Source organism: Falco rusticolus, chromosome 10, assembly GCF_015220075.1.
Source record: "Falco rusticolus isolate bFalRus1 chromosome 10, bFalRus1.pri, whole genome shotgun sequence".
Classification (NCBI taxonomy): domain Eukaryota; kingdom Metazoa; phylum Chordata; class Aves; order Falconiformes; family Falconidae; genus Falco; species Falco rusticolus.
The window spans coordinates 15344354-15370041 of record NC_051196.1 but is presented as its reverse complement, the minus strand read 5'-3'; the positions used below and the strand labels follow the sequence as shown (position 1 = coordinate 15370041).

Below are 25688 nucleotides of genomic sequence, written 5' to 3'. Positions count from 1 at the left end.
AATCCATATTAAATTTCCTGGTAGTAACATTGTAGACTGTTGAAGTGGGATAACTGTAGAAGTAGTACGTGTTTTGTGGAAGAATGTCACTAGTTGGTAGTTTACACCTCTTAGATATACAGAGGACTATTTGTCTGTCTGCTATTTCAGTTAAGAATTACCAAGTAACTTAAAATGTTTGCTTTGTACATATGTATACCCTTAGTTTCTCACCCTCATAAAAGGCAGATGGCTGCACTACTGTGAGTAAAGCTGCAGGGTTGTGCCCTATTCTAGCTGTCAGACGGTAGGAATTAATTTTGCAGTTAAATACTAAATTTTCACCTTTCTTGCGAATTTCACACCAGTGAAATATGCTCACTGAAAATTCCTCTTTATCAGCATTTTCTATATTGTAACTTGACAGTGAGAAAACCTGAGAACAAGCTGTCTGTATTTAAGCCAGGTTAGCAGAAGTAAATTGACAGAGCTTGATAAAATGTATTAAAAGAAATGCATTTTACCACAATCGGGGATATTTACACTTAGGGGTTTGTTGTTTGGTTTTTTTGGAGAGCAGCAGGTGCTGCAGGTGTTAGAAATTAATTGGTTTGTTGTTTTTTTTCTGAAGAAACACCATCATAGTGTAAGTTTCCTTTCCTTGCTTGTTCATTTCTCAGTTCTGTGGGTTTTCAGGGAGAGAGAAATGTAACACTGTTATTAGTATTGTGAAGACGGACCAAATCAGTTCCAAAATCTAGATGGAAATACAAAAAGACTTCAAAGAAGCGTAACTACAAAACAATCTGAGGGATCTCTTGGGGAGAGAGTGCATCAAAGAGTTACCAGAGGGGATTCCAAAGTATGAATGACGCATACAACACTGCTTCCACTGCTGCCAGCCTTCGTTGGTTTTGGCTTTGAACTCATCACAGTTGGACTGTTCGAGTGTTCGTGAAAACACTGGTTAGCTCTTGATAATGTATGACCACCCCAAACAAGACTGGAGCCCCTTTATGGCAAAATCTATGCACAGCACGTAATGAAAAAGTGGTGTCTCTCTACCAGAGCTGTTAAACCTCACATGTGCAGGAGAAGGTTTGATGGCCAAAATTACAATAGTTACCCTTACTTACCCCTGTGACTTGAGCTAATTTCAGGCAGTTGTACTGAGAGCAGAAGTTCCCTAGAGTAACAGGAAAGCATTTCACAAAATGCATGGGAATGTACCAAGGACTCTGCTAGATGTGCCTTCATCTCACAGTTTAATGTTTCACTAAAATTACTTGTATTTTATCTCCGAGTGAAACAGTGCAGGCAGCATATGAGGACCAGTGGGAGGTTAAACCCCATATTTACATTTAATTGTGGAGGAGGTAGGAGTAGTACAGGGTAGAGAGGTGGAAGAAAAGCAGGTGTAAGGGCACCAGCTTGGATGAGGGGGCAGGTGTGCAGTGGAGAGGTCAGGAGCTGTACGGTGGCAATGAAAAGCAAGGCTGCACTTCTCATTGATGTAAGATTTGTACAGTACAAGGCAGATGTTTTCAGTGTATAATTGGAGAAAAACTTTCTGCTTAAGTGTCTCAGCCCTTAGTTCTTTAAAACAGTACAGTTTTTTCCAGTAGCATTCAGTGACATGAGGATTAGGCTTCTAAACCCAGTTCAGACTATCTCAGGGTTAAGAGCAGAGTGCAGCTATTTATATTTACATCATTTCTCATGTGGGTTCCTTGCAAAAAACCAGATCATTTTTTATGTGCTTATTTGACTGAGTTCTGAAAAGGACATTTTAATCTTACTTTGGTAAGCAAACACTCAGAGAGGCAGCATTAAGAAAGAACATCAAGATGCGTGTATGTATTACTTGCAACGTAAACAGGAACTAAAATAGCATGTTTCTTTGACGAAATTGTAGGAATGGACCTCAGTGGGTTGTCTCAAATAAAATTGTAGTAAAAGTGAAAAATATTCAGTTGTAATTTTAAAAAAATCACAGACAGTACTTCATGAAAAGTGGATTTTAAGAATATACTTTTTGAAGTATTACAGCTCTAAACCAACAAATAAAGATTGAGTAATGAAATGAAGTTTATATTCTGCTTCTTTTGAAAATTAATTTAATCATAGAGAGCTGTCATATTTCTGTAACGTGCTTGCACGATTTGTTTGTGCTGTTTTAAACCCGTCATTTGTTTTCAGAAGCAAAATAAAAGGAGTGTGAGAAACTACTGGCTAACAGAATTAGTGCAAAAGATCTTAAGTATTGCAAACCGTTGTTCATTCCAATAGTGAAGCCTGGTCCCCAAATCCCTTGCTCATGCAATCCCACAGGTGTGGGCCAGGACCCCAGATAGCATATGGACATGTTTGTCTAGGATAGCAGAGTCCCCTGCTGTTGGTGTTCCTGTCATCCCTGTGTGGAGTCTGGCCAGAGGACCTGCAGCACCGTCCAGGCCCACATGCAGGAAGATAATGAGCACCCCCAGATCTTGTGCAATTAAAATCGGAGTAGGGCCTCACCAGGCATGGATCAAGACTGGAAGCTGGGAAGCTCTCGCTAGTCTCATTAGGCATAACTACTACAATTTCTGATACCAATTTGCCTTGCCTACACAATGAGATTAATGATTTGTCTGTTTGCATTTGGTTTTGTTCAGTGCACATAGTATAACTTCAGTTTGTATTGGAAAAATAGTGAAATATAGGGAGTCACATTTGTTCGGAATGCAAGTGCAGCTGTCTATGCTATGTATGTGTTCTCTCTTTGATATTAAAAAAAGTACTGTTAGAAGTTGTTCTTCATAAGCTTGTAAATGCTGATCTGTGCCAAGTTATTTAGACTTTACTTTTTTAATAATGAAAATGCTGAGGAATACTGTACAGCTCTTATCAAAAGTTGTTATTAACATTTAAAAATTGATATGGGCCATGTAAAAGTCAGTGGTACAGGCTACAGACCCAGCTCAGCTGAGGAAATACAGGTTTGTTTAAACTTTGAGTTATTAGACTGAAAATCCAGCTATCACTCAGAATAGTTTTTCAGCAGCTTAAACCAAAAGCTACACTGTTTCTTCTGAAATAGCCTTTTATTTTAAAGCATCCTTTGCATCATTGCTAACAAGGTTATGTTTTTCCCGTGATGACACTGGCAGGGCCTAAACAGCACTGAGACTACTTTACTCATCCCTGAGCATCAAGTGGTAAGCAGTGAGCAATATTCATGCTTCCTTGCATGAATTTGTGTGGCGTCTTCTATTACCCTATGCCAAAAAGTCCCTCACCAGAAAATTTTCCAGTTTCAAGGATGCCATCCTTCCAAAACAAATCGTTTTTTTCTACTTATAAAAACATATGTGGTTTTTGCGTTTGTTCCTCGTGATGGCTTAAATGATAAACTCAAATAAAAAGGATAATAGACAAAATTGAAAAGATTGGTGGAGAAAACTGGAAAGTTTGCTTTTTTTATCATTGTTTTGGTTTGGTGGGCTATAGGATATATTCTGACTGTGGCGTTATTAACAAACGTGGGATTCTTTTATCATGGTAATGTGGGAGGCTCTGTGAGTCAGCATGATACTTTAAAAAGTTTTAAATAGCAAGAAACAAACATTGACAGATTTTGAAATGTGTTGCCTTTTTTTCTTATTGTAGTAAGTAATAAGGAAATGCTCAAAATATCCACTTAGTGAAATTTTCAGACAAGATAATTGTATTAATTGTCTAATATATCAGAAAACTTAAAATAGCCATTATTCTTTTATGGAGAGAAAAATTTAAAAAGTTCAAGATAACTGAAGAAGTACATGCTGAGGTATATTAAAACTGTCTGCTTGCTTACATTAAGCTCTGGTGTCTTACATTAACACATATGCTCTCTTAGCATACTTTTAATTTTTCTTTGTTCTATTCTTGTTTAATGTGTTCTTTTATCCAGAGAGGCTTTTTCTGTGCATTTAAATTTGAGTGCAAATATCTTGGTGTCTTAAACTGCTTTGAAATGCATGTTTTCAAGCTTTCCGATTTTAATGTGGTTCAAAACTGGAACACGAGTGTGGTAAAGGTGCAAAACGCAGCTTGCAAGGTTTAGCTACAAGAAATATGTGGTGTTTTGTGTTTGTTTGAATGGTAAAGTTTATAGTTTTGTATGCAACTTTGTAGCCTGCATGAAGCATAATTGGGAATTGGGTTGTGTGGTGGTAATACACTTCTTTAGGAAGCGCTTCAGTTGCATGGATTCCTCCAAGGATGAATTTTGAAGAGAATTTCACGCAAAGGGGATTTCTGATATAATGGGAGCTGAGTTTATGGTGCATAAGCCAGGAGCTTGCCTTCTTATTTTTCAGTAAAGTGCCTATATATTTGCATATGTTGTATAAATTAATTTCCAGGAGCTTTTTGCTTTGGGAAATTTGTACCAAACAGTTACATTTAAGCATAGCATCACTTAAATTGGCATGTTTTTTTCCTACAGCTGTAGGCACATTTAACTCCGTGAAAAGGGGGGGGCATGTAAATACTCTGTGCAAACTGGGGATCAAAGTGAGGGTGATAATTTTGTTTTAAGCCATTGAATGTTTCCTACCCTTTCATTTATGGAGACTTACTGTATTTTGATTCAGCTTTCCAACCTTTGTATTTTTGTCCTTTTCTGTATTGTGAAAACTCTTCTGCAGTGGATTGTTAATTTGTAAATTAACTAATTGCTTTGTAATGTAGTTAGCTTTTTTTACATTGTCTGTGATTAAAAAAAAAATATCTGTATGATTATCAGAGGTAAGCTGTAAATAAAATAAATACTTGGTTTGCAAACCGTATCTTCTAAGTAAAATGTTGCAATTTTTTTTTTTTTTAATTTCAAGCAGTTTTCTTGTCTGGGAATGTAGGACTGTGGTGATACAACATGTAGATGTGCTAATGGGGATCATATTATTAATGTACTTCTCACCATACATGTTGGTCACAGCCAGAGGTCTTCACTGTGCTGTAACTCTAATGAAGCGCATGTACTGGGTTTCAAAACCACCTTCCCACTCTGAGGTACAAAAAGCAGAAAGGGAAGGCTGCGGAGGTGTGAACCTGCAGTCCCAGCTCTGTGAAGCTGGACACTTGTGAAACCTCAAGGTCCGGGGAATTGAATTTGGCAAGGGTGTTTCTGAATGTAGGCCCCGAAGCAACTTGTGTTTTTCTGACTGATTATTCATCTGAAAACTATTGCTCTAAGCCAAGTTCCTCTGTCTTTGAAGTATGGACTTGGAGAGTGCTAGGATACATAGCAGTAAGGTGTATTTGGAGGAAGCTCTGTTGCCTACAAGGAGAGGGCTGCGCTCTGTGGCCTGTAAGAACATAAATTTCCTGTTAGGTGGGTAACCAGAAATAGAAATCCCCCTGTCCTGTGAAAATATACTGGCTTAAATCATTCAGGTATAATCTGCAAAATATATTTGCTTCTAAGTACTGTGATATCGTTAGACCACCGAGGGCTGGCTGACGGTACTGGCTGAGGTCAGCTGTCTGTGTGCTTTGGTGGGGGAGCAAGGCCACAGAAATGCTTACCACAGACTTGGTCCCTCAGCTTCAATCCTAAGTCGTTTCTCTGAAGCACTTTCAGTTAGTGTTTAGTGGTCGATGCCACATCCAGCAGCTTGCTTTCCCCTCTCCTGTTCGTGGTGACTGACTTGTTTGCTTTGGCCATGGAGAGGGATGCCTGAGTCACCCATGTATTTAACAGCATGGGAGAGTTTTGATGGATTTAAATGTAGCGTGTGATCACCAGCCAGCACTTCCACGCTTTACCCAACTTAGTCTAGGCAGAACTGAAAATGGGCTCGTTTAGCTTTACGTTGTCTTGAGCTGTGCATTGTTTCTTTCCCTAGTGACATCTTGATCTTTCCTGTAACGTGTCCTGTTTGAGTCGGGATTTCCTCCTGCAGGGCTTTAGTTCATGTCTAACATGAGGATTACAGGTCTAGGTACGGGGAGTGTTGTTGGGTTGGACATGGTCCACTACCCTGGCCTCTGCTGGATGTCTAGAGAGAAGCTGTTAATTTTGAGGTAACTAGAAATCTACCTAGGTTGGAAAAGATATTTAAGATCACAAAGTCCAATTGTTTACCCAGGACTGCCAAGTAGGCCAAAGCATGTCTCTGAGCACCACAGACACATGTTTTTAGAACACTTCTGGGACTGGTGATTCTGCCACTTCATTGAGCAACCTGTTCTGGTGCTTGACCACCCTCTCAGTGAAGACATTTTTCCTAATATCCAATCTAAACCTCCCCAGCACAACTTGAGGCTATTTCCTCTTGCCCTATGCCTTGTTCCCTGGGAGCAGAGACTGCCCCCCCGCCCCCCAGCCCCGCCAGGCAGCTGTCAGGAGCCATCAGGTTCCCCCCTGACCCCCAGCCCCTTCCCCAGCTTTGTTCTCCCTCTCTGGACACGCTCCAGCCCCTCTGTGTTCCTCTGCCACGAGGGGCCCAGAGCTGAGCCCAGGGCTCAAGGGGCGGCCGCCCCAGTGCCCAGCGCAGGGGGACAGGCACTGCCCCAGCCCAGCTGGCCATGCCAGTCCGGCTACCAGCCAGGAGGCTATTGGACTTTTTAGCCACCTGAGCCCAAATATTGATGTAATTTCATACAAATCCAGTAAGTTTGCACTTCTGTAACCATGTGAAAATTCAGCTCTTGGTGATAGACCATTACAGCGTTCAGTCAGCACATCTGTCCGCAGGCTATGAAGTCGCTTAGTTCTTATAGAAATGATTAGACTATTAAAACCAGAAACTTACAACAGGAGGGTAGTAGTTGGTTTTGAACAAGCAGGTTTTGTAGGTTTCCTTTGTAGCCGGTGGATTTATTCAGCTCTTAGGAAGTGCTGGTGCATGCTGGAGGCTTGCAGTAACACCATTTCATAGAACCATGCAGTGAGTTGGGTTGGAAGGGACCTCTGGAGGTTTCCTTGGCCAGTCTCCTCCTCAAGGCAAGGCTGACTTTGAACTTAGACCAGGTTGCTCAGTTAGGGCCTTGCTTGGTGGAGCTGTGTGATCTCTGAGGGTGCATATTATGTAAGTCTCTCTGGGCAACCTGTTGTACCAGTTCCTGTTCAACCGCACCCTCACATCCAGTAGGAATTGCCCTTGTTGCAGCTTGTGGCTGTTGCCATTTGAGTTTTCACCGTATGCCTTGGGGTGCCATCTCTCCTTTAATTCCTTATTGGATTTTACTCAATTATTCAGAAGCTTTAGATTAGTTACTTGTATTTCAGAAGGTACGTATCACAAAACAGCTGCTCTGATGAGGTGTGACTTCATTTAATAATTGCATGTTGTCTTAAGTTTAATTCATTTGAATACAGTTCTGGAAAGAGCTGTTAAGAAATAAAATGTGCTATATCCGTAGTGTTTTATGATTCAGTGATGCAACCAATGCAAATTACTAACACTTTATGTATTTTAAACCTGTCGGTGCACATGTACGCACAGAAATGCATGATGGTGCAAGACTGATCTTGTTCTTGAAATTCCAATTGCAGCAAAATGGAAAGGAATAATTTATGGATTTAATAAGTAGGCCTGTTGCTATCCATGATGAATAATCCGACATAGATGACTACTGTATCTTAAATTGATAGTCAGACCTCTAAAGACTGAGCAACATTCCGATAAGTCCTAGAAAATGAGCAAACTTTGATGGCAGTAAAGATAAAGTATTACTTCAATTGTATGAATAATCTAATTATAACTGTGCTATGCAAAGAATTTGGGACACTCCTTTGGCAGGAGCTTTTTTTGAAGTAAATGTTATTTATTGATTTTCTTAAAAAAGTTCTTTGCTTTCTGTATATGGATTTTCCTAGCTCACTAAGACAACATCTGTGCTTACACAGTCTCTGTCTTTTTCAATTAGTGGTTGTGGTGGTCTCTTTTTAGGCAGATTCCCAATATTGTAAGTTGTTAGAATGCGCTTTAGGGTTCACTTACTGTAAAGTCAAATAATTGCAGTACTGTAGATGCTGTGTAGATGTCGGTGTGGTTCTATGCACTATGTTAATTTCATTAAATTGTTATCTTAACAGTTGCAGTTCGCTTGTAGTCACAATCATATTAAAAAAAAATACAAACCACAACCCCCTGTAAGCTTGTAATAGAATAGGAAAATACTCTTTGCTTCTTCTGTTGGATTCCCTGATTTTTTTGAGCCTCTTAAGTCTTGCATCATTATGTACCGCATTTGATAGCAAAAACATTTTCTGAGGGAACTGTCCTGATTTCAGTCTTACAAAGTAGTCTAGTCTAATTGGTCTGCTCTAAGTATTTCTCAAGAAGAAAACCAACAGAAAATACAACAGAAATGTCAAAGAGGAAAGGCGAAGAGAGGATTGCAGCATTTTAAGGAAATAATTTCTTTTATCTTTTTTGTGTTACTTTGATTTGTAGGATAGCTTCAGAAGCACAGGAGTTCTCCACAGTGCATGGATGGTCCAAGTAGGCTGCTGTCTGGTTTCAGCCGTTACCAGTGTCTCTAGTGAAGATGCATAAAGTTGTGCAACACTATGGAACAATAGAGATTTTCAATTATTTTTTTTTCTTTTTAAATTTGAACCTCTTTGAAGATAGACACGTGCTGGAAACTGTGGCTATTACTGCTCGTAATTTTGTCAGCTCTGGAATGATGTGGTTGCCATGCATCTTTCTGTGTCCCCTTAGGTCTAACATGAGCATAACAAACATGTGCGCTACTCATAAGCCAGTGCTTGTTTGTTGCCTTTGCATTATATTCAAAGGAACTTTCTTGTGTTTTTTTCAAATCTGCTGAAGTATCCAAGTGACAGCAATTAGTATTATAGGAGTCATTTTTAAACACCCGAGTTTATTATCAAAATGTATGCCCGGACAGCTATGCCTTTAATAAAAAAGACATTATAGTCATGAAGTTTGTGGGTGATTGTGTTTTTGTAATTGTTGGAGGCTTTTCCTGGCTTTTTGAAGGAGGTGGATTTCTTGCCTGGGGGTGTGTGCTGGAAGCAGTCTGTTTGGCTCTTGGAGAGGACCGGTGGGCTTGCTAACTACTTGTTGATTATTTCAGCAGAGCGGAAGGAGATACAATCTGTTCCTGAAGCGACGTCTCAGGGTAAAACGGTGATGAATGATATTGCAAGTGGCTTGGATGGCTGCAGTAATAACATGCTTCACTGTGTGATGCCTTTTGTTAACTGGGAGCAAGGTTCACAGTGATAAATATTCTGTGCTTTCGCCGAGAACTTTTTCATGTGCGTTCTTGCATTAAGTGGGAGAAGACAGAGACATAACCCTCTGAATGACTGTTCTTACTGTTTCTACTCTTAATACAATGGACACCTAATTCAGTCCTATACAAATACACTTTTGCTGATGGGTGTGGTTAAAAAAGCCAACACCAGCCTTCCTTAGCACGGAGTTAAATTTAGACCAGAGTGTTAGCTTCTGTGGGGAGCACTTTGCTGTATGATCCTCTAGTCTTGTAAACAATTTGGTAGAGCTGAATACTGAGCTGTTAATAAACAATATTACCATATTATGTTAACTTCTGCAGGAGGGTGAAGTAATAGTCTTATATTTGTTTACTTGTTGTAGCCTAATCAGTGAAAAAAATGAACGTTGTTACTATGACATTCTGGCATGCTGATAAATAAAAATATGACCTTTAAAAGATCAACTGGAATACTAATAACTCTGTTGCATTGATACCTTTTATTAGTATTTTTTGGTTTGTTTTTTCTTTTCCCCAGTACCCCTGTATTGTTTGTGTGCTATTTTCGTATGTGGACATTGCTGAGACATATTCCTCTGTGCGGTTGGTTTAGTGAATCTTGTTATGGAGCAGAAAATGCATGCTACCTGCTTTGAGTCGATGAACTGTGCCTTAGCAGGCTTTTGTGTAGAGTGGTGTTCTGACTAACTGCAGAAAAAAATCATGCTGTAAACTAATGCTTGTCTTGATGATTTATGACGCACTGTAAAGACTGTGAAAGAATAAATGGCAGCATTGTTCACAGGTATGCTACGCTAACATATTTGTTCATCGTGTACCAGTTATTTACATATTGTGTTTGTGGATATAAGCAGTTAATTTTGAAGTTATTGTAAATGGATACAGCCCTTACGAGAACTTGCCCAAGTTATAACTTCAGCTATGAAGAAACCGAAGAACTGAGGCAGTTTGGGGAAACTTCTTTGTCTTCTGTTAAATTCTAGAACAGCAGCAATACTTGGGTCTTTTTAATCATGTGCCTGTATCTTCCACAGATTGATAAAAGACATCAAAGCAAAGATTCTATTTTCTTCAGGGATGGTGTTAGGAGAATTGATTTTGTTCTCTCCTATGTGGATGATCTTAATAAGGACTGGGAAAAGAAGTTGGTAAGTTTGTCTTTTTGAGGTGCTCTTAATTCTTGTCTATTTAACTTGTGTATCAGTTACAAAGCCTTTCAAATCACTACACTCAGCTGGAGTAGGACTCTGCTAAAAATTTTATAGCTGTGTGAAAAGCCATTCCATGTACTGAAATCTCTGTGTTATTTGCTGTTGTACATTGTGACCCAATTTTATTACATTTTTGGGGCTTTGTTTACTGTATTGATCACTCTCCATTACTTAGGGTTGGTCAGTATATTACACAATCAATGCAAAGTAATTGAAATGATTTTGCTTTCTTCGTTTAACAGTCTTATAGTTAGCTGTGGCTTTGGGGGGGATATCTGTAAATACTCTTAAAGGAATGTTTCTTCTAAATAAACACAGCATTATCCAAATGAGACTTAAGAATAACTTACCCCCCACCCCCATCCTTTGACTTCATTTAGAGCAGAAGTAGATTTTTGGATCCAAGAATCCATGCTGTTTTCCTTTTAAAACTTTTCATTAAATATATACTCTGATTAAAACAAACACAGCGTATCCTCTGAGCCTTTTCCATGTGGTTGACTTGCTCTCTGCACATGTGTATTCATTCTTTTAGAAGGATATTTAAAGTGGCTGTGATAAGAGACCTCCTATGTAACAGAGCACAAAGTACAAGCTTTGTCTAAAATGCTGGTTAGAGATCATCCCTGAACTTCCCAGCAAGACCCGATTGCCTGAATGGCTACAGTAGGTCAGATGGAATCAGTAAATGACATGTACTTGTTCCTTGCTCGCACTGCCATTTGAGGTCCTACATGACTAACATGTAAATTCAAGCTATTCAGAGAAATCCAGTACTATGAGATGCAGACAAGACCAACAAACTTTATATAAAACACAATATTAAAAAAAATGCAGAGTTGTAGTGATTGTAATTAGTTTGTTTTCTCTTTATTTGCTGCCTTTTTTTCTGAGCCAGGAGAGGTTATATTGCCAACTAGTCTCTCCAATATGTATCTCCAAACTTTGTTCATAATAAAAAAATAAAATTGAGAGATCTAAAAAATGTCATTCGTATGTAATTATATTATTCTGAAAGATAAGGATATCTGAAGAAATTAACTATACTGAGGCTTATGGCAAAAACAGATCAAAACTAAAGGTTTGTGAAGTAAAGAACGCTTATCTATATCTTGTCATATTAAAGTGTTTCGTAATTAAAACTTTCCTTTAAACAAAACCTGCAAGATTGGGCTGTTCAAAAAAATTGCTTACTGCTTTCCTTCCTTTATGAAGGAAACACTGTGTTCGTGCAGGACATGCTGCCTGTACTTGCATCCAAGTGTGATCCAGTGTAGAACACAGCCCCTGCATCTTACTCGTGTTACCTTAAAAAAGCCATAATCTCTCATTTTCTCTGTTTGGTGCTTTTCCCAGCTTAAGTATCTCATGGTCAGCTTTGCTCAGCTGGCCTTACTTGGGAGACAGGGGTTATATTATAGCTATGGTACCAGAAGTTTATGTCAAGGCATGCGTTTTCAAACACACACTGACTCTTCATCAGATTGTAATCCTAGCTAGGTTTCTTCTTCTCCCATAAAGCAAAATGCATGTAAAAAAGAAGAGAGCAGTCACTGCAGAGAGAAGAACGATAGCCATGCAAAATATGTGAAAGCAAATCTTAAAATAAACTTTTCCATTAGTCATAATTGAACAACATGAGAAAAGAAATGGAGACTATTTAGGTAATCTTTCCAGTGGAAGGAAAATGAACCAGATGTTCAGTCTAGTCACTCATTTGCATTGTGTGCAGTGATTTTCTTCTCATGGTGTTATGGGTCATTAGGGGGTAGCAGGAATCTCTGCCAGGCCAGAGGCCATGTACCTGGGTGTCATTATTGGCTGAAGGATTCATGTCAGGAAGAACCCAAGAGTTAGTAGCTAATATTGTAGGTTCTCTTTGAGGTAAAAATGCACTTAGGAAGAAACATCCGTGTCTTGCAAAAGGCTAGAACCTCTGCATCAAGTTTTGTGAGATTCGATTCCGTATATGTCTGTTACTCACCAAAGAGTTAATGGCCCACTGGAAGGAGGCGTTTGGTCTGTGGCCCTGTAGGTTGGTTCTGCCATCTCAGAACGGACGGGGGGGGGAAGATGTCAATGTTACAGCACATCAGTTTTCACACGGTTGCTGAGGAATCTGTTAAGAAAATGAAATTTGCCCTGTATTGTACAAAGAATACACCCATAAATTAACACAGACTTCTTAGCATAGAAGTACCGTGTGGTTGTCTGTGGGAACAAGATTTAAATACTGATGCACTGCAGCTTTTGGAATTCATCTGGCATACTGTCCTTGCTGCTGTACAGTCATCACAGGCAGGAAACATGAATTTCTTTCACTGTAGTACGATGACACAGCGAAATGAAACAGCCAGGAATAGAAACGTTCATAGGAAGAGATCAACAGTTGTGACAGAGGGTTTTGTTTTCTTGTCTCAAGGAAACGGCTTTATTCTGCATCCTAAGAAAGGGATGAATAACTTCTTTCTGTGTTTCAATATAGCCCTGATACAGATGAAAGGATGGTCTGTTCATATTCTCCCCCTTAGCTTCATGCAGAACAAATGCATTAACTTCTTTGATGTTCTCCAGAAGCTTTCCAGCTTAAAACACTGTTTTGAACTTGCCTTCTCTAAGCTGCATCAATGAATCCTAACCACAAAGTCTCTCCAAAAAAAAATGAGGATTATATTTTTGTGAGACAATACTTCACATTTCTTCCTCCAAGTCTCTTTACATTTTTCCTCTAAGCGTCTAGCAGACAAGTGGAAGTATTTTACCCACATGTGAAATACATGTGAACATGGGAAAATAAATAACAATTTTTAAAAATACCAAACAAATTACTCGAGTATTATCAGGGCATGATCTTCATTTGTCCATAAGTGTATTTCTTCAAAAGAAACTCCAGAGCATTAGGACTCTGGGTTCTCTGTGCAAAGTAACTTGTTCCTGTGTTTACTGGAAGCAAAGTCCCCCTGACCCTAGTGGGTCATGGAGGTACAGAAAGAAATTTTATCTAGCCCTTTCCCACTTCTCATCAGCTGAGACAGAAACTTCTGCTTTCTAACAGGCACCAGATAGCCCAATATTAGGGAGCCAGGGGCAACAAAAAAACCAGATGCTTGTTGCTCCTGCTGCAGGCAGTTAGGCTGCTGACTGTGAGAAGCTGTGTCCCCAGCCCTGCAGGAGCAGCTGAAAACTGGGCTTGATCCGAACTGGGCACCTCTGCATGGTGCTTTACAGCAGCCTGGCTGGTATGTGCAGAAGGCAGGTGTTTGGCATCTCCTCCAAAGTGGAGGGCATGTGGGCAGTCCCTGTGGTGCTGCAGTTAGGGCAGTTCATCTCATTTGTCTCATCAGCTGCCCGCTCTTGTGGTTGCAGCCAGGTGAGAGCACAAGAGGCATTATCTACACAGGCTTCATCTCACCTGGAATGTTCTTGCTAGGAAGCTGTGTGAGCAACCTGAGCTCAAACTGAGCCCAGCTATGTTAGTTCTGTGAAGTGAGTTGTGTTTTCTTAGGGTACAGCAGAGTTCTTTATGCTTTGAAGTACCATGGCATTATTCCTAAAGGCCATATTTGTTTCCCAATATCCTACGCGTGACTGTAGTTAGAAGCAGCTCAAGTATCTTGATATGTAAAAGGTTTTTGTAAGCTTGGCGCTCCCTTCCTAAAGGAAGGGGAAAAGCGAGGAGGAAGAGTTAGTTTCAGGAATAGTATGTTCTAAACTTAAAATTATTTTATTCTCCTGTTTATGGAATGTTGTCACTAGCACTAATTACATTGTTATCAAGGAACAGGTTTTTATCAGTTGTCTGTCTTCGGTACCTAATTATGCAGTGTTGCATCTGCATTGGGCATGTTAGTACCGCTGGACTTTGGATCTGGCTTTGTTAATCTTATCAGGATGGTTTGTTACAGCCAAGCATACACAGACAGTAAAGTTACTCTGTAAAGGTGTGTGGGATATCCACAGTAGTGTTTGCAGAGGTGAATGCTCTGCTGGCCTCTTCCCTGTACAGGCCACAGCGGCCTTGGAAAATACGGTTTCACCCTTGTGCAGGTGCTTTGGAGAGGCTTAAGAACTGTACTTAAAATGCGAGGAAGGGCATTAGGCTGCTATTACTGGTCTTCACTAATGTGATTACTTAGGTTGCTTCCCGCTTCCTTCTGTGACTGCATAGTGGCATTTACGGTGGTGTCACAAATTTATGCACCAGGTCTAGCCTTTTAGGTTTGGACAGTAAGCTGAATTTCTTACAAGTACATATTTAAAAAAAAAAAAAAAAACCAAAACCCTACCAAGAAACAAACAGTACTGCTCTAAGGGTACGTTTTGTCCATTTTAAGCCTTTGTTGGCATCACGAAGGTATCCAGTATTTGGCAGGGAAAGGGGGGTACATTGATTTCCTTTTTAAAATGGTTGGTTTAAGTGACTAGAAAGTACAGTGCGTTCTCATGGTTTCAGAGAAGGTGGTTTATGGGAAGAGAGCAAGGTGGGAAAATGAGCGTAATTTGTATTAGAGCACTGCGATTTATCACACCAAGTCTATAGTAAGGAAAGATAAGTAAGATGAGGCCTGACCCTTTGGCTCTGTCTGTTATTAAGCTGCACAGCTAGAGGAGGAGCAGGGCACAGAACCCTTTGAGCTGACTCACTTGGCTCCCTCCAGTGTTTGCTGGGGAAAGAACACGTGCCAGTATGCTTTCTTTGGAGAAAATGTAATCCAGAATAGCACGTAGCTTTGGATACGAGGCTTGAATTTCAGCTTTCATGTAGCACTTTCAAATGTAATCACAAATCACCTTTTAATTGTATTGTTCTCTATTAGACGAGCAGGTCTGCAAACGAGTGCTGTGGTGTGTTTGTAGGCAGGTTTGTGGAATGGGTGAATTAAAAAATAGTGCATGGGATTGCATCTGCCCCCAGCATGTGCTAGAACTCAGGGATTATCACATTTGCAAGTTTATTTAGGCCAGCATCTAATTTAATATCTAATAACGTTTAGAAAATCAGATGTGACAGGTAAAAATGCAAGGCTGTTAACACAGGAAAATATATCAATACATCTTAACGTAGATTTAAGGGCCCTGAAAGCTACTCTTCAGTCTGTATTCATTTATCCAAGTAGTTTATGCAAACTGAAATGCAAATAGGATAGCCTGCTCCTCACAGACATGCAGGAAAAAAAAATTGGCTGAAAACTACAGTGTGTTTGAAAAGTGTCACGTAAGACTTTTCAGTAGAGAAAACATTACACAGCTCTGCAGGTTTTAGCTAGAAATAAATCAGTAGTCTAGGGTAGTGCATTCTGAAGAGGCTAGGACACAATATTTTGCTTAACTGGTAGTTATTCTGGCAATTCTTCAGCAAATGTTATGTAATTAAAAGGAAATTAATTCAGTCTCCCAATAGGAGCAAAAATTCTGCAGAGAAGAAGGGGAAGAAAATGTTCTTACCTGAAGACACCACCTAGGAATTACTTGGCAAAATACAAAGTTCAAGGAGAGTCTGAAATTTACCGAGGTCATGCAACCACTGTTCACTGCCACGGGCACGTTCATTTATGTCTGTAAGGAGTCTACACTGACTTTATGCAAGCCACACATATGTAAGCTTACACGAGATGACTTGTTAGTCTTACCTAGTTTTACAGTTCCATTGTTTGTGAAGCACACTGAACTGTCTGTAATCAGTACCTGAACATCTGTATCGGGCATGATTATTAAACTGCTAAATAGACATCACTACAAGCGGTCAGCCTACCACATGCTTCCAGATTTTTTCATCTAGTTTTAACCTTCTCTTAAAATTATAGCTAAACTTGAACGGTAACAGACCACAGACACTGCCTCCTGATGAGTCAGAAATGCTCAAGATGCATGACTTCGTCTACTTCGCTGGTTAACAAGATGGCACAGGTTTTGAGCCTATTCCTAACAAATAGGTTTCCTGTTTCAATGCAGTTCCCGACGTGTTGTCCTCACTAGGCTGGCCCACACTCAGCAGCGGCAGGGTGTGCATCAGCTGGTTTTTGTCTGTTGGTCTGCTTTCTTTTACAAAGGTCACATGGCATTAAGGGGTTGTCATCAGGGCAGTTAGGAGGAGTGAAACTCCATAACTCAGTGAAGTCTTCAGTAAGTGATCAGTTAGTTGCTGACTTCATCAGTTAATAAAATGTGTTTATTTCTCTTCAGGAAAGAAGAAGAGAATTTGAGAGCAATCTGCAAAAGGCTGGTTTAGAACTAGAAACAGAAGACAAGAAGGTAAAAAAACCAAACCAAACCAACAACCAAAAAAAAACCCCAAACCCCAGAAAAATCAGGACCAAAGAAATAGACCTGCAAATTACTAATTAATGTATACCACTTTGTTTCTTTGAGAAGAATTATATATTATTCTAGCGGGTTCCAGCGGAGTATGACTAATTTAGGTGAAACAAGCTTAATGTGTTTATTTTTCCAGATATGTTCATAAGAATTGTGGAAGCAAAGTAATTTTGAATCAGGAGGGAGTGAGGGCTTTTGATTTCAGCACAAAAAGAAAGCAGTTCCAAAACAGTGGTGACTTAATTTAAACCCATGTCAATGGGAAGTATGCTCACAGCTGAATTTAATCCCACCTAGCAACTGGTAACATGTTTGGAAGTCAGTGAATGGATTAGCGTATCCCCGCTGGATGTTGTCATGTTGAGGAAGGACCCTGGTGTAACAACTTGAGGATGTTTGATTAGTGTTACTGTTTCGTTTAATAATTGGAGAACACGGGACGCTGACTTCCTCAGTCAGCGTGCTCTTTTTTTCTGCCCGAGTGGGGCAAAGCCCTGATGAGGTTCAGATTCTGTAACATCCGTAGATGGGGATTCACTGAGCAACACGTTAGAAATACTTGGATCGCTGTGTTCTCCTGCGTGTGAAAAGGGACGCTAGAAGAACATGCACTGTTGGGTGAGGCCTATGATAAGATTATTCCTTATTATAGGTGTGAGGCTGTAATGGATCTTGGCTCTTGTTGGCAAATCCTTTTTGCAAGGAGGTTCGTAATCTCTGATCTGCTGGATGAAAACTGCCGCCTCCAGGACAGGGAACAGCTTGACAGTCCAGCACGGTGGCCTGCAGGATGCGCGGGCTGCCAGGTGGCCAGCCCTGCACTGCAAACCCTGGTGTTTCCAGTGCACTCAGAGATACGTAATAATAATAATAATAAAATATTTATATATACCCACACACAAAAAAATCCCCCTACCTCCCCTTCTTTTTTTTTTTTTTAAAAAAAGCTTTCAGAAGTATGTAAAAGGCAATACATTTTGTATAACAACTATTTTTATAAATCTTGCCGTAAAACACAGTTTAGTTTGATGTCTGATTTACCTTTCCTGGGGCAGGAATCCGAAGATGGCAAGATTTACTTTGTCAAGATCCATGCCCCGTGGGAGGTTCTGATCACGTATGCAGAAGTGCTGAACATTAAAGTTCCGATCAAAGAAAATGACATTCCCTCAATGGTGGAGAACCCCCTGGACTGTATGCTTGCACCGCTCAGGCTTCCCAAGGAGGTGATGCACCCTGAACCAGACTATTTCACAGCACCGTTCAGCAAGGAGAAGCAGGAGCTGTACCTCATTAATGATGAGAGCACTTTCTTCTCACCATCCATGAGAAACAGAATAGTACGTAGTGAATTTGCCTACTTTATATTTACATGGGGATTTACATGGTCCTGTTGGAATATTTATATGAGGAAAGAGTATATAAACTGTGATATCCATGGGTAAATATGAGGGAGCGTAGGTGTCTGGACATCTTTACTAGAAATCTAGAATAATATTTGTTGTAATGGATCTTCTGGATGTCTACAAGGTAAGTGTCCGCTCAGCGGTCTCGTACAGGGTAGGGCCTTCTGGAGAAATGCTTTTTGCCTTTGTGTCTTGTTCCTGCAGACTACACGCAGTGCACAACCATTCTAGGTTTTTGTTAAATGGCCTTAAAGCAGGAAAGGTCTGAAATTCTGTGTTTGAATCACAGGTTAATTATATTCTTACACGTTGCCCATATGGAACAGAAGAAGGGAAAAAAAAATTCGGGATTAAGAGACTGCTAAATAATGGCACCTATTCAGCTGCATACCCTCTTCATGATGTAAGTATTTTAGCTTTCTGGTCCCTTGAGCATTTCCAAATGTTTTTTCTCTTTTACCTACTATGACATTTGCTGTTTCCAGCAGAAATGAAAATGTGCTCAAACCTTCCATTTGTCCCAGACGTAGATTGTTGTTGATGATACACAAGATGTATCTGCCAGCCCTCCTGTTTGGCTTTGATGTTTGTGCTGAAATGTTTCTTCCTGTGGATGAGTTTGTAGGATATACTGATGTGTCAGTCACACAGTTTGTTAAGAGACTTATTCCATAGTATAGTCCTATAATGTCTATGGTACAGATTATCCAATAGCACATTCGAAAGATTATAATAAGGTGTGAATGCCTACTGTAGATGCATTCATTCGGCAGTGTGTGTGTATACAGGGTGTGTGCATACATATGTTGTAGTTACACAGTAGTGCATACTACCTGTAGTTAGATAAATACTCTTGGGATCATACCATGTTTGGACTGAAGTCAGATGAGTTGCATGAGCCCTCGTGTTCAGCGTGGGGTGATTGCTTGTCAGTCTCCTAGTGAGCTTTGAGCAACTGCAAATATTGGAAGTGTGATAAGGATGGTAAATACTGTAGGGTCAATTTTTTAGTGCAACGAATGTGGATTTGACCCTGAAATCCCTTGGAGAAAACAAGAGAGAGATGGGTTACTGTATTTTACAGGGGTTTCTCATATTTCTTTTTTTATTTTTCTTCTGAATATTGTTTTTAAGTGGTTGCTTAAATCTTAATTTCTCTGCTTGTTTTTAATAGTTATTTCAGATCTCTCACAATGCTTTAGAGACCTTAAATTGCTTATTTATATTTGTGAATTCTACCACAAGGTATTTTAAAAAACTTTATATAGATACATATTTTAAATGTTTTTAAAATTTTTTCCTTCCTTAGAGAATGAAAAGAAACAGATGAACTTTTTAGGTTTTCAGGGGGAAGTTCAGCTGATCAGTCTCTACACTGTAGAAGACTAGTCTAAGCTGGAAAGTACTTTATACTATTGGAACTACCAAAACCACAGATAATAAAAAACAGTTGTACAAGAATCTATTCTATACAAGTACAACCAACCATAAATGTTAAGAAATCATATGAAAAAAATTCCAAAAATCATGAGACAGATTCACAGATCATTGTCTAAAGAATAACTATTTAATCTTTTAAAATATTTTTAAATGGTAAGCTTTAGGCTGTTTGATTTCCATTTAGAAACCAATTTTCGTGCTTTTCTTTGTGATTTAGAGACGTTCAGAAAAAAATGAAAACCAAGATCAGGCTGAATATTTGACATAGCCAAATATTTGTAAAGGCAGAGTTCTGCAACACCAAATAAAATCACAAGAGCTGTCAGAAACTGTGGTTATTTTGTGCTGTTCAATTTCTAGGAAACTGATGAAGTTCCAAAATTTTCTTATTGTTTGACAGGTAGATACATGATGGTGATTAACTACTGAAGTTAATTAGTGTCACAATTTAATTTTACATGTCCTTACCTTACAGTTTGAGAAGCCACAGCATGGAGTATATATAGTGCTATGGCTGGAGTCAGGAAACTTAATTTATATCCCCTAGTTTACATCTCTCAGTAAAATGCTTTTGGCTGTGCAATTTGCAATGAGACTGAAGTACAGAGAACAGGATTTAAATCTGCATTATTTTTACTCGAGTAAAATAGTGGTTTCTGCTTCAGGGAAGCTTGAACTTCTGCAATTGCATACGCTACACCAGTGTGAAGGAACAAACCATTCACTGCAGTAATTTACCAGTGCAAATGAGTATGTTGTACCACCACAACACTGGTGTAACGCAACATAATGTGGTTACAGGACAGACTAACTTAATGTCTAAGACGGATAGATGTTTTCTGAAAATGTATGTTACTTAAAACATTACACATATAAAAAAGGGTTCTACTTAAATAAAGCAGTGAAGTGGAGTGCTAACTTTGAAATTCAAATCAGTTTCATCGGCGCAATCTTAAGAGGGATGCGTCATCATTAATATTTGTTTCTTTCAATGTAGTATTTGAGTCTGTCGATGAGCTGTTTTGGCTTTACTCTGATTTGCTCGCAGTGCCAGTACTGGAAAAAGGCAAACGATCCGAACTGTGACAATGAGAGGTATACGCTGTACATGGAGTGGGCCCGTTTCTTGCGGTTCTACAAAGAACAGCCTTTGGACCTTATCAGGTAAAATGCTGACTGTGTTTTATTATGTTTTCTTGGTTTTCACTGTAATACGACCCACCAGAGGTTTTTACTAGCAGCTGGAAAAATGGTTTTCTCAGCAGCATCTTTCAGTCTAGCCAGTGCTCCTGGGGTCAGGTACATTACAGATAATTCAGCTATAAAGGAACACCTATGTAGAATACCTTGCATTTTATAACCAGTATTTGCCACAATTTTTAAAGATTTATTTTTAATTCTGAAATTTCGACATAGACATGAAAAACCACTGATAGAATCCATTTTGAAGCCTGTCTCTTAATTCAGTGCTGAACCCAGTTTTAAACTGACCTTACCCAAGATCTCTTTGATTCAGCTCATATGATACAACAAAAACGTTGGTTTATTCACAGGCTCCAGTTGCCCTGTACACAACCGGTTGTATTTCTGTGAATTACCCTTTCGTACTAACAACATAATCAGAACTGTATAATTGGTATAACTCCTTGGGAAATCAAAAAGTTAATCTTTGTTTATATTATTCTGTGGGAAGGAGAGTGACTGGTTTTTTTATAGACTTTTTTTGCACTAGAGCTTCTGCTGGGAGGAAAAAAAAGAGTCAGAAGAGGCCATGTATTTTGTTTATTCAGCTTGTGTAACTTCTCACAGCTAGCTTCAAATCTCATTTTTCCAGTGTACATCAATGTATTTACTCTTCTGCTAAATGAGAATTTTGCCATTCTTCATTTTGACTCTGGCCAGTTTGCTCTATTGCAATCTTAAAAGTTTGTTTTGTATTCCTATTAATTGCAATTCCTTTTTTTTTTTTCATTCAGGAAGTACTATGGTGAGAAGATTGGGATCTATTTTGCCTGGCTAGGATTTTACACTGAGATGTTATTCCTTGCAGCAGTAGTTGGCTTAATCTGTTTTCTTTATGGCTTGTTTACAATGGATGAAAATATGAGCAGGTGAGTGTAATGTTGAAAATCTCCTGGACTTAAAATGGGAAAAGCTAAGCAATGTAGAAAGAAAAGCAAGTAACAAGATTTTAAAGCTTGTCAGAGCTGACAAATTTGTTCTTCAGCTATCTTTAACTAAAATGGTGGTGGACAGCTAATGCAGAACTTGTGACTATTAATTAGTCAGACAATTTGTAGGTGAAAAGCAGTATTTTATTGCCATTTGGCAATAGCTTTTTATATTGGAGTACCTGCAATACATAAAGTCTTAAAGACTACCACTGACATCTCAGAATTGTTTGTTTCAAGTGTTTATTATTGCCTTAAGCTTTTCTATTTTAATCTGTCTTATGGAGTAGTCCATTGACCATTTTGTGTACGTCATCGTTTGTACTAACGACAGTTAGCAGCAGTGTTCTTCCATCAAAGAGTGATCGGGTACCTCGGAAGCCAGAGTTTGCTTCTTTTTAAATAAGCATTGTATTTGTTTCTTCAAGGGTCCCAAGATTTACTGTATTCAGGGGTTTGGTGGGGAAGAGGGCTGACATTTCATTGCTCACTGTTTTTTGTGAGAAGGCTTCCAGGAAATTTTAACCGTTAAAGGTGAATAACAGGTTAAAATTCTCAGCCATTCTATTGAATAATGTAATTTTGAGACTTTGATTTTAGCTAGGGTCAGAATTCATATGGGAATACTGCTATACATGTTCATATTTCTCTGGATACTAGAGGACGACTGTAGGATTGAGAACTTAGCCCACTGTAGTAGTGGAATTTAAGTAGCACATTTTACTGTAGATAGGAAAGCTGAATTAATACCTCTACTTTTAGAAAAGGTGTTTTGAACCCATTACTAACCTCATGAGAAATAAGATGGTTTATATCTCACCTGGAAGCAGTGCAGGTGCAGTACAGCTCCTTGGAGACTTGTGATTCGTTACTGATAGAATCAGAAAGCCCACACCAAGTGAGCTGCTAGTTCTCCTTCTGGCAACTGCTACGTTTCTTGGCTTGCCCTGACCAGCCACAGGTTTCCACTGGTGAATGTGATAGGACTTGGCATCTTCTTTGTGAAGCTGCAAATGCTGAGCTTTGAACAAATGAACCTTGTAATTTACTTTTCAAAAAAAAAATTTCTTATAGCAGCTCTTAAGATGCTGTGCAAACAGATACTGTACAATGTTTTCCTCCTCAGCAAAGAAATCTGTGACCCTGCAATTGGAGGAGAGATCATCATGTGCCCTCTTTGTGACCGAGAGTGTGAGTACTGGAGGCTAAACACCACCTGTGCATCCTCAGAGGTCTGTATCTGGTTCTCCAGCCACTTCTCATTTTTGTTCGTACTGAAAGCTGCTTTGGTACTGATTTGTTCCTGTGTATTCTGTTACAGTATTCCCATTTGTTTGACAACGTGGCAACTCTTTTTTTTGCCATTTTCATGGGCATATGGGGTGAGTACATCTGGTAAGATTTACGTCAAGCAATAAAGAGATCTTGGCCAAACTGCTGAGGGACACTGGAAGTGGGAAGAAAGGGAATAATGACTTTGCTATAATATCCTGCCACAGATGCAAAAGTGATAAAAGAGTAAAAATAATAGGAATTTACAGAGTAAAAAAAAGCCCAAACAAAACCCAGCAGATATCTAGGATATCATAGCATTGCATACTCTTAACTACTAACATTTGTTCCTTTCCTTCGTAACCTAAGATGGAGCAGTCTGACCTTACACAGTCCTTATAAGAATCCTCTCTACTAAGCCCTGCACATTATCAGTGTCCCTGTGAGGGGGCAGAGGCCTTTCACTGGATGGTGGTCTGTCACTGCCACTTTATTAGCAGCGCTTTTAGAATGAGAATTATTTGGCTTTTATTCCAAAGAAGTTCATACATTGTAGTATGTTTGGATGATGCAGGAATAGGTGGATTTCCTGACTCTGTCTATGAGCATGGTTTCACTCCATGCGATACTTGTTCAGGCTTAAGATCGTACTGTCTTGAATACATGTTCCTGAAGTCTGCGAAGGTTCATAGATGCAGGATATTGTAGTTATTGTTTCTTATTTCTTGAAATACCTTGTATCCTGTTTCATACCAGTTGTGTGAAATATCCCGATTAACTCTTCGGTTTGACTATAGCTACTTTGTTAGCACACGGACATCCGTGTGCTAATAGAAAATCTATTTGTGTATTTTTTGTCGCATGATCTAGATACTGACATTTTTCATGGAGAATTCTCAGAAAAAAAAATATCAAAGCGGATGATGTTGTATGATTGTTTACTAAAGTTTCCTTGGTTTTAAGCACTAGTGTTTGAGTGACAGGGATTAGTCATTCAGGAAGTACCAGCAAAAGATTTTGGAACCGCAGAAGATAAGCTTTCCTGTCTTTGTGTAAAACTGTAAAGCCTCTCCAGTTCAAACAAGAACAATCAGATTACTAAAAGTTTACATGTTAAAGTAGTTTATAGAGGGCTTTGTAAATGTTATATAGTATTACAATGTTTATAGTTTTTTGGTTTATGTATGAAATAGTTCCCTCTAGTGTTTTAAAAATGCCTTAAGCCAGCCTCATTCTTGATCATATGAAAAGCATCAGATATTCGCTGTCTTTAAAATGATTGTCATATCAAATAATCATCAAAAAGCAACAGAAATCTTCAAACTTACTACTTGAAAACATTTCTGCTTATTTTAATAGTTGTCCATGTGTTACAGGTTTATACACAAGCAATTAGTTGAATTATCACGTTCCTTTGTTAATTCCGTTTTTCTATTTGCGTATGAAAAGTAGTTAAACTGTAATTGAACATGGTTGTTGCAGCCATGGAAATGCTCGTATCCTGTCTTGGCGTCTCTCTTGTCATCCACTTTGGAAGTTCAGTTAGCTAATAAGTTACTTAATCCATATTATGGTCTTGGCTGTGAACTGTTAATAGGTAGTCAAAAACAGATGGGTCACACTGTGAGGGTAAACAATAGACCACAAAATAGAAGCCAGTGCAGAAGTAAGTTCAACTTCATTCGTAAACATGTTAATTTCTCCCTTAACTGTGTTGTAACATACTGCAGTTACGCTTTTCTTGGAGTTTTGGAAGAGACGCCAAGCTCGACTGAAATATGAGTGGGATTTAGTTGATTTTGAAGAGGAACAGCAACAACTCCAGCTGAGGCCTGAGTATGAGGCAAAATGTACCCAAAAAAAGAAGAATCCTGTAACTCAGGTAACGAGCCTGCTGGGTTGACATGCATGCAAATGTAATTGTGCACTGACATTTTGGTAATGTGTGAGTTCTGTCTCAGGAACAAGTCTGTATCTCATGGCTAGGTAAAGATTTGTGTGACACACGTTAAGCAATACTGCGTTTACATTGGAGCAGGGCAGGCCCTCAGCTCTTCCATCTCCACGGAGCAGTGTCTGTGACAGCAGGGAGTTTGGCTGAAATGTGTAGAACGTGATGCCAACCACACCCTCACTGAACACAACAGATTGCATTGAATATCAAAGCAGAATTTGGTAGCACATGGTTTTCTTGCTGAAGGCATCCAGTTGATGAGTGCTGAGGTGTGTGCCCTTTGACTGGCATCAGAGGTAAACACTTCACCTGCTGAAAGCAGCATAGCTGTGCTAGCATCAGTAAATCCAGGGGTCTGTTTACCCTGGCGCAGCCGTTGCGGGGTGGGTGTCCTGCTTTCCAGTCTGAAGGTAGCAGTGAGTGGAGGCCATCAGCACGATGGCCTCCTGCAGGTGACAGCCATGCCCCACCTCTTGGCCCGTGGCTCTCTTCTGCAGATGTATTTTGTCATCTAGGCTTTTGACACAGAATAAATGAGAAATGGGGGGTTTGCCCCTGGGGTGTGCGCATAACTTCGGTTATCCTCTGCTTTTAATTTCCATTGGAAACTGATACATTAAATCAGGAATACAAAGGGAAAGTTTGAAGCTTTCACTTGGCTAACACCATCTTTACAGTGTCCTTCACATCTCAAGGT

The 25688-nt window shown here is 39.4% G+C and overlaps 1 protein-coding gene across 4 annotated transcripts in view; it reads left to right on the top strand.

Annotated features, from left to right (window-relative positions):
* ANO5 (anoctamin 5) overlaps positions 1-25688 on the top strand; it is a 62498-nt gene that overhangs the window by 18312 nt on the left and 18498 nt on the right. For 2 of the 4 annotated variants that reach the window (XM_037403377.1, XM_037403378.1), the window contains 10 exons: positions 3132-3179; positions 10257-10370; positions 16617-16685; positions 17804-18088; positions 18444-18557; positions 20643-20758; positions 21571-21705; positions 22892-22997; positions 23087-23147; positions 24768-24919. In XM_037403377.1, the coding sequence (XP_037259274.1) occupies positions 3132-3179; positions 10257-10370; positions 16617-16685; positions 17804-18088; positions 18444-18557; positions 20643-20758; positions 21571-21705; positions 22892-22997; positions 23087-23147; positions 24768-24919 (1200 nt within the window). The remainder of the gene's footprint in view (positions 1-3131; positions 3180-10256; positions 10371-16616; positions 16686-17803; positions 18089-18443; positions 18558-20642; positions 20759-21570; positions 21706-22891; positions 22998-23086; positions 23148-24767; positions 24920-25688) is intronic. The other 2 variants (XM_037403379.1, XM_037403380.1) reach the window with 1 other exon arrangement.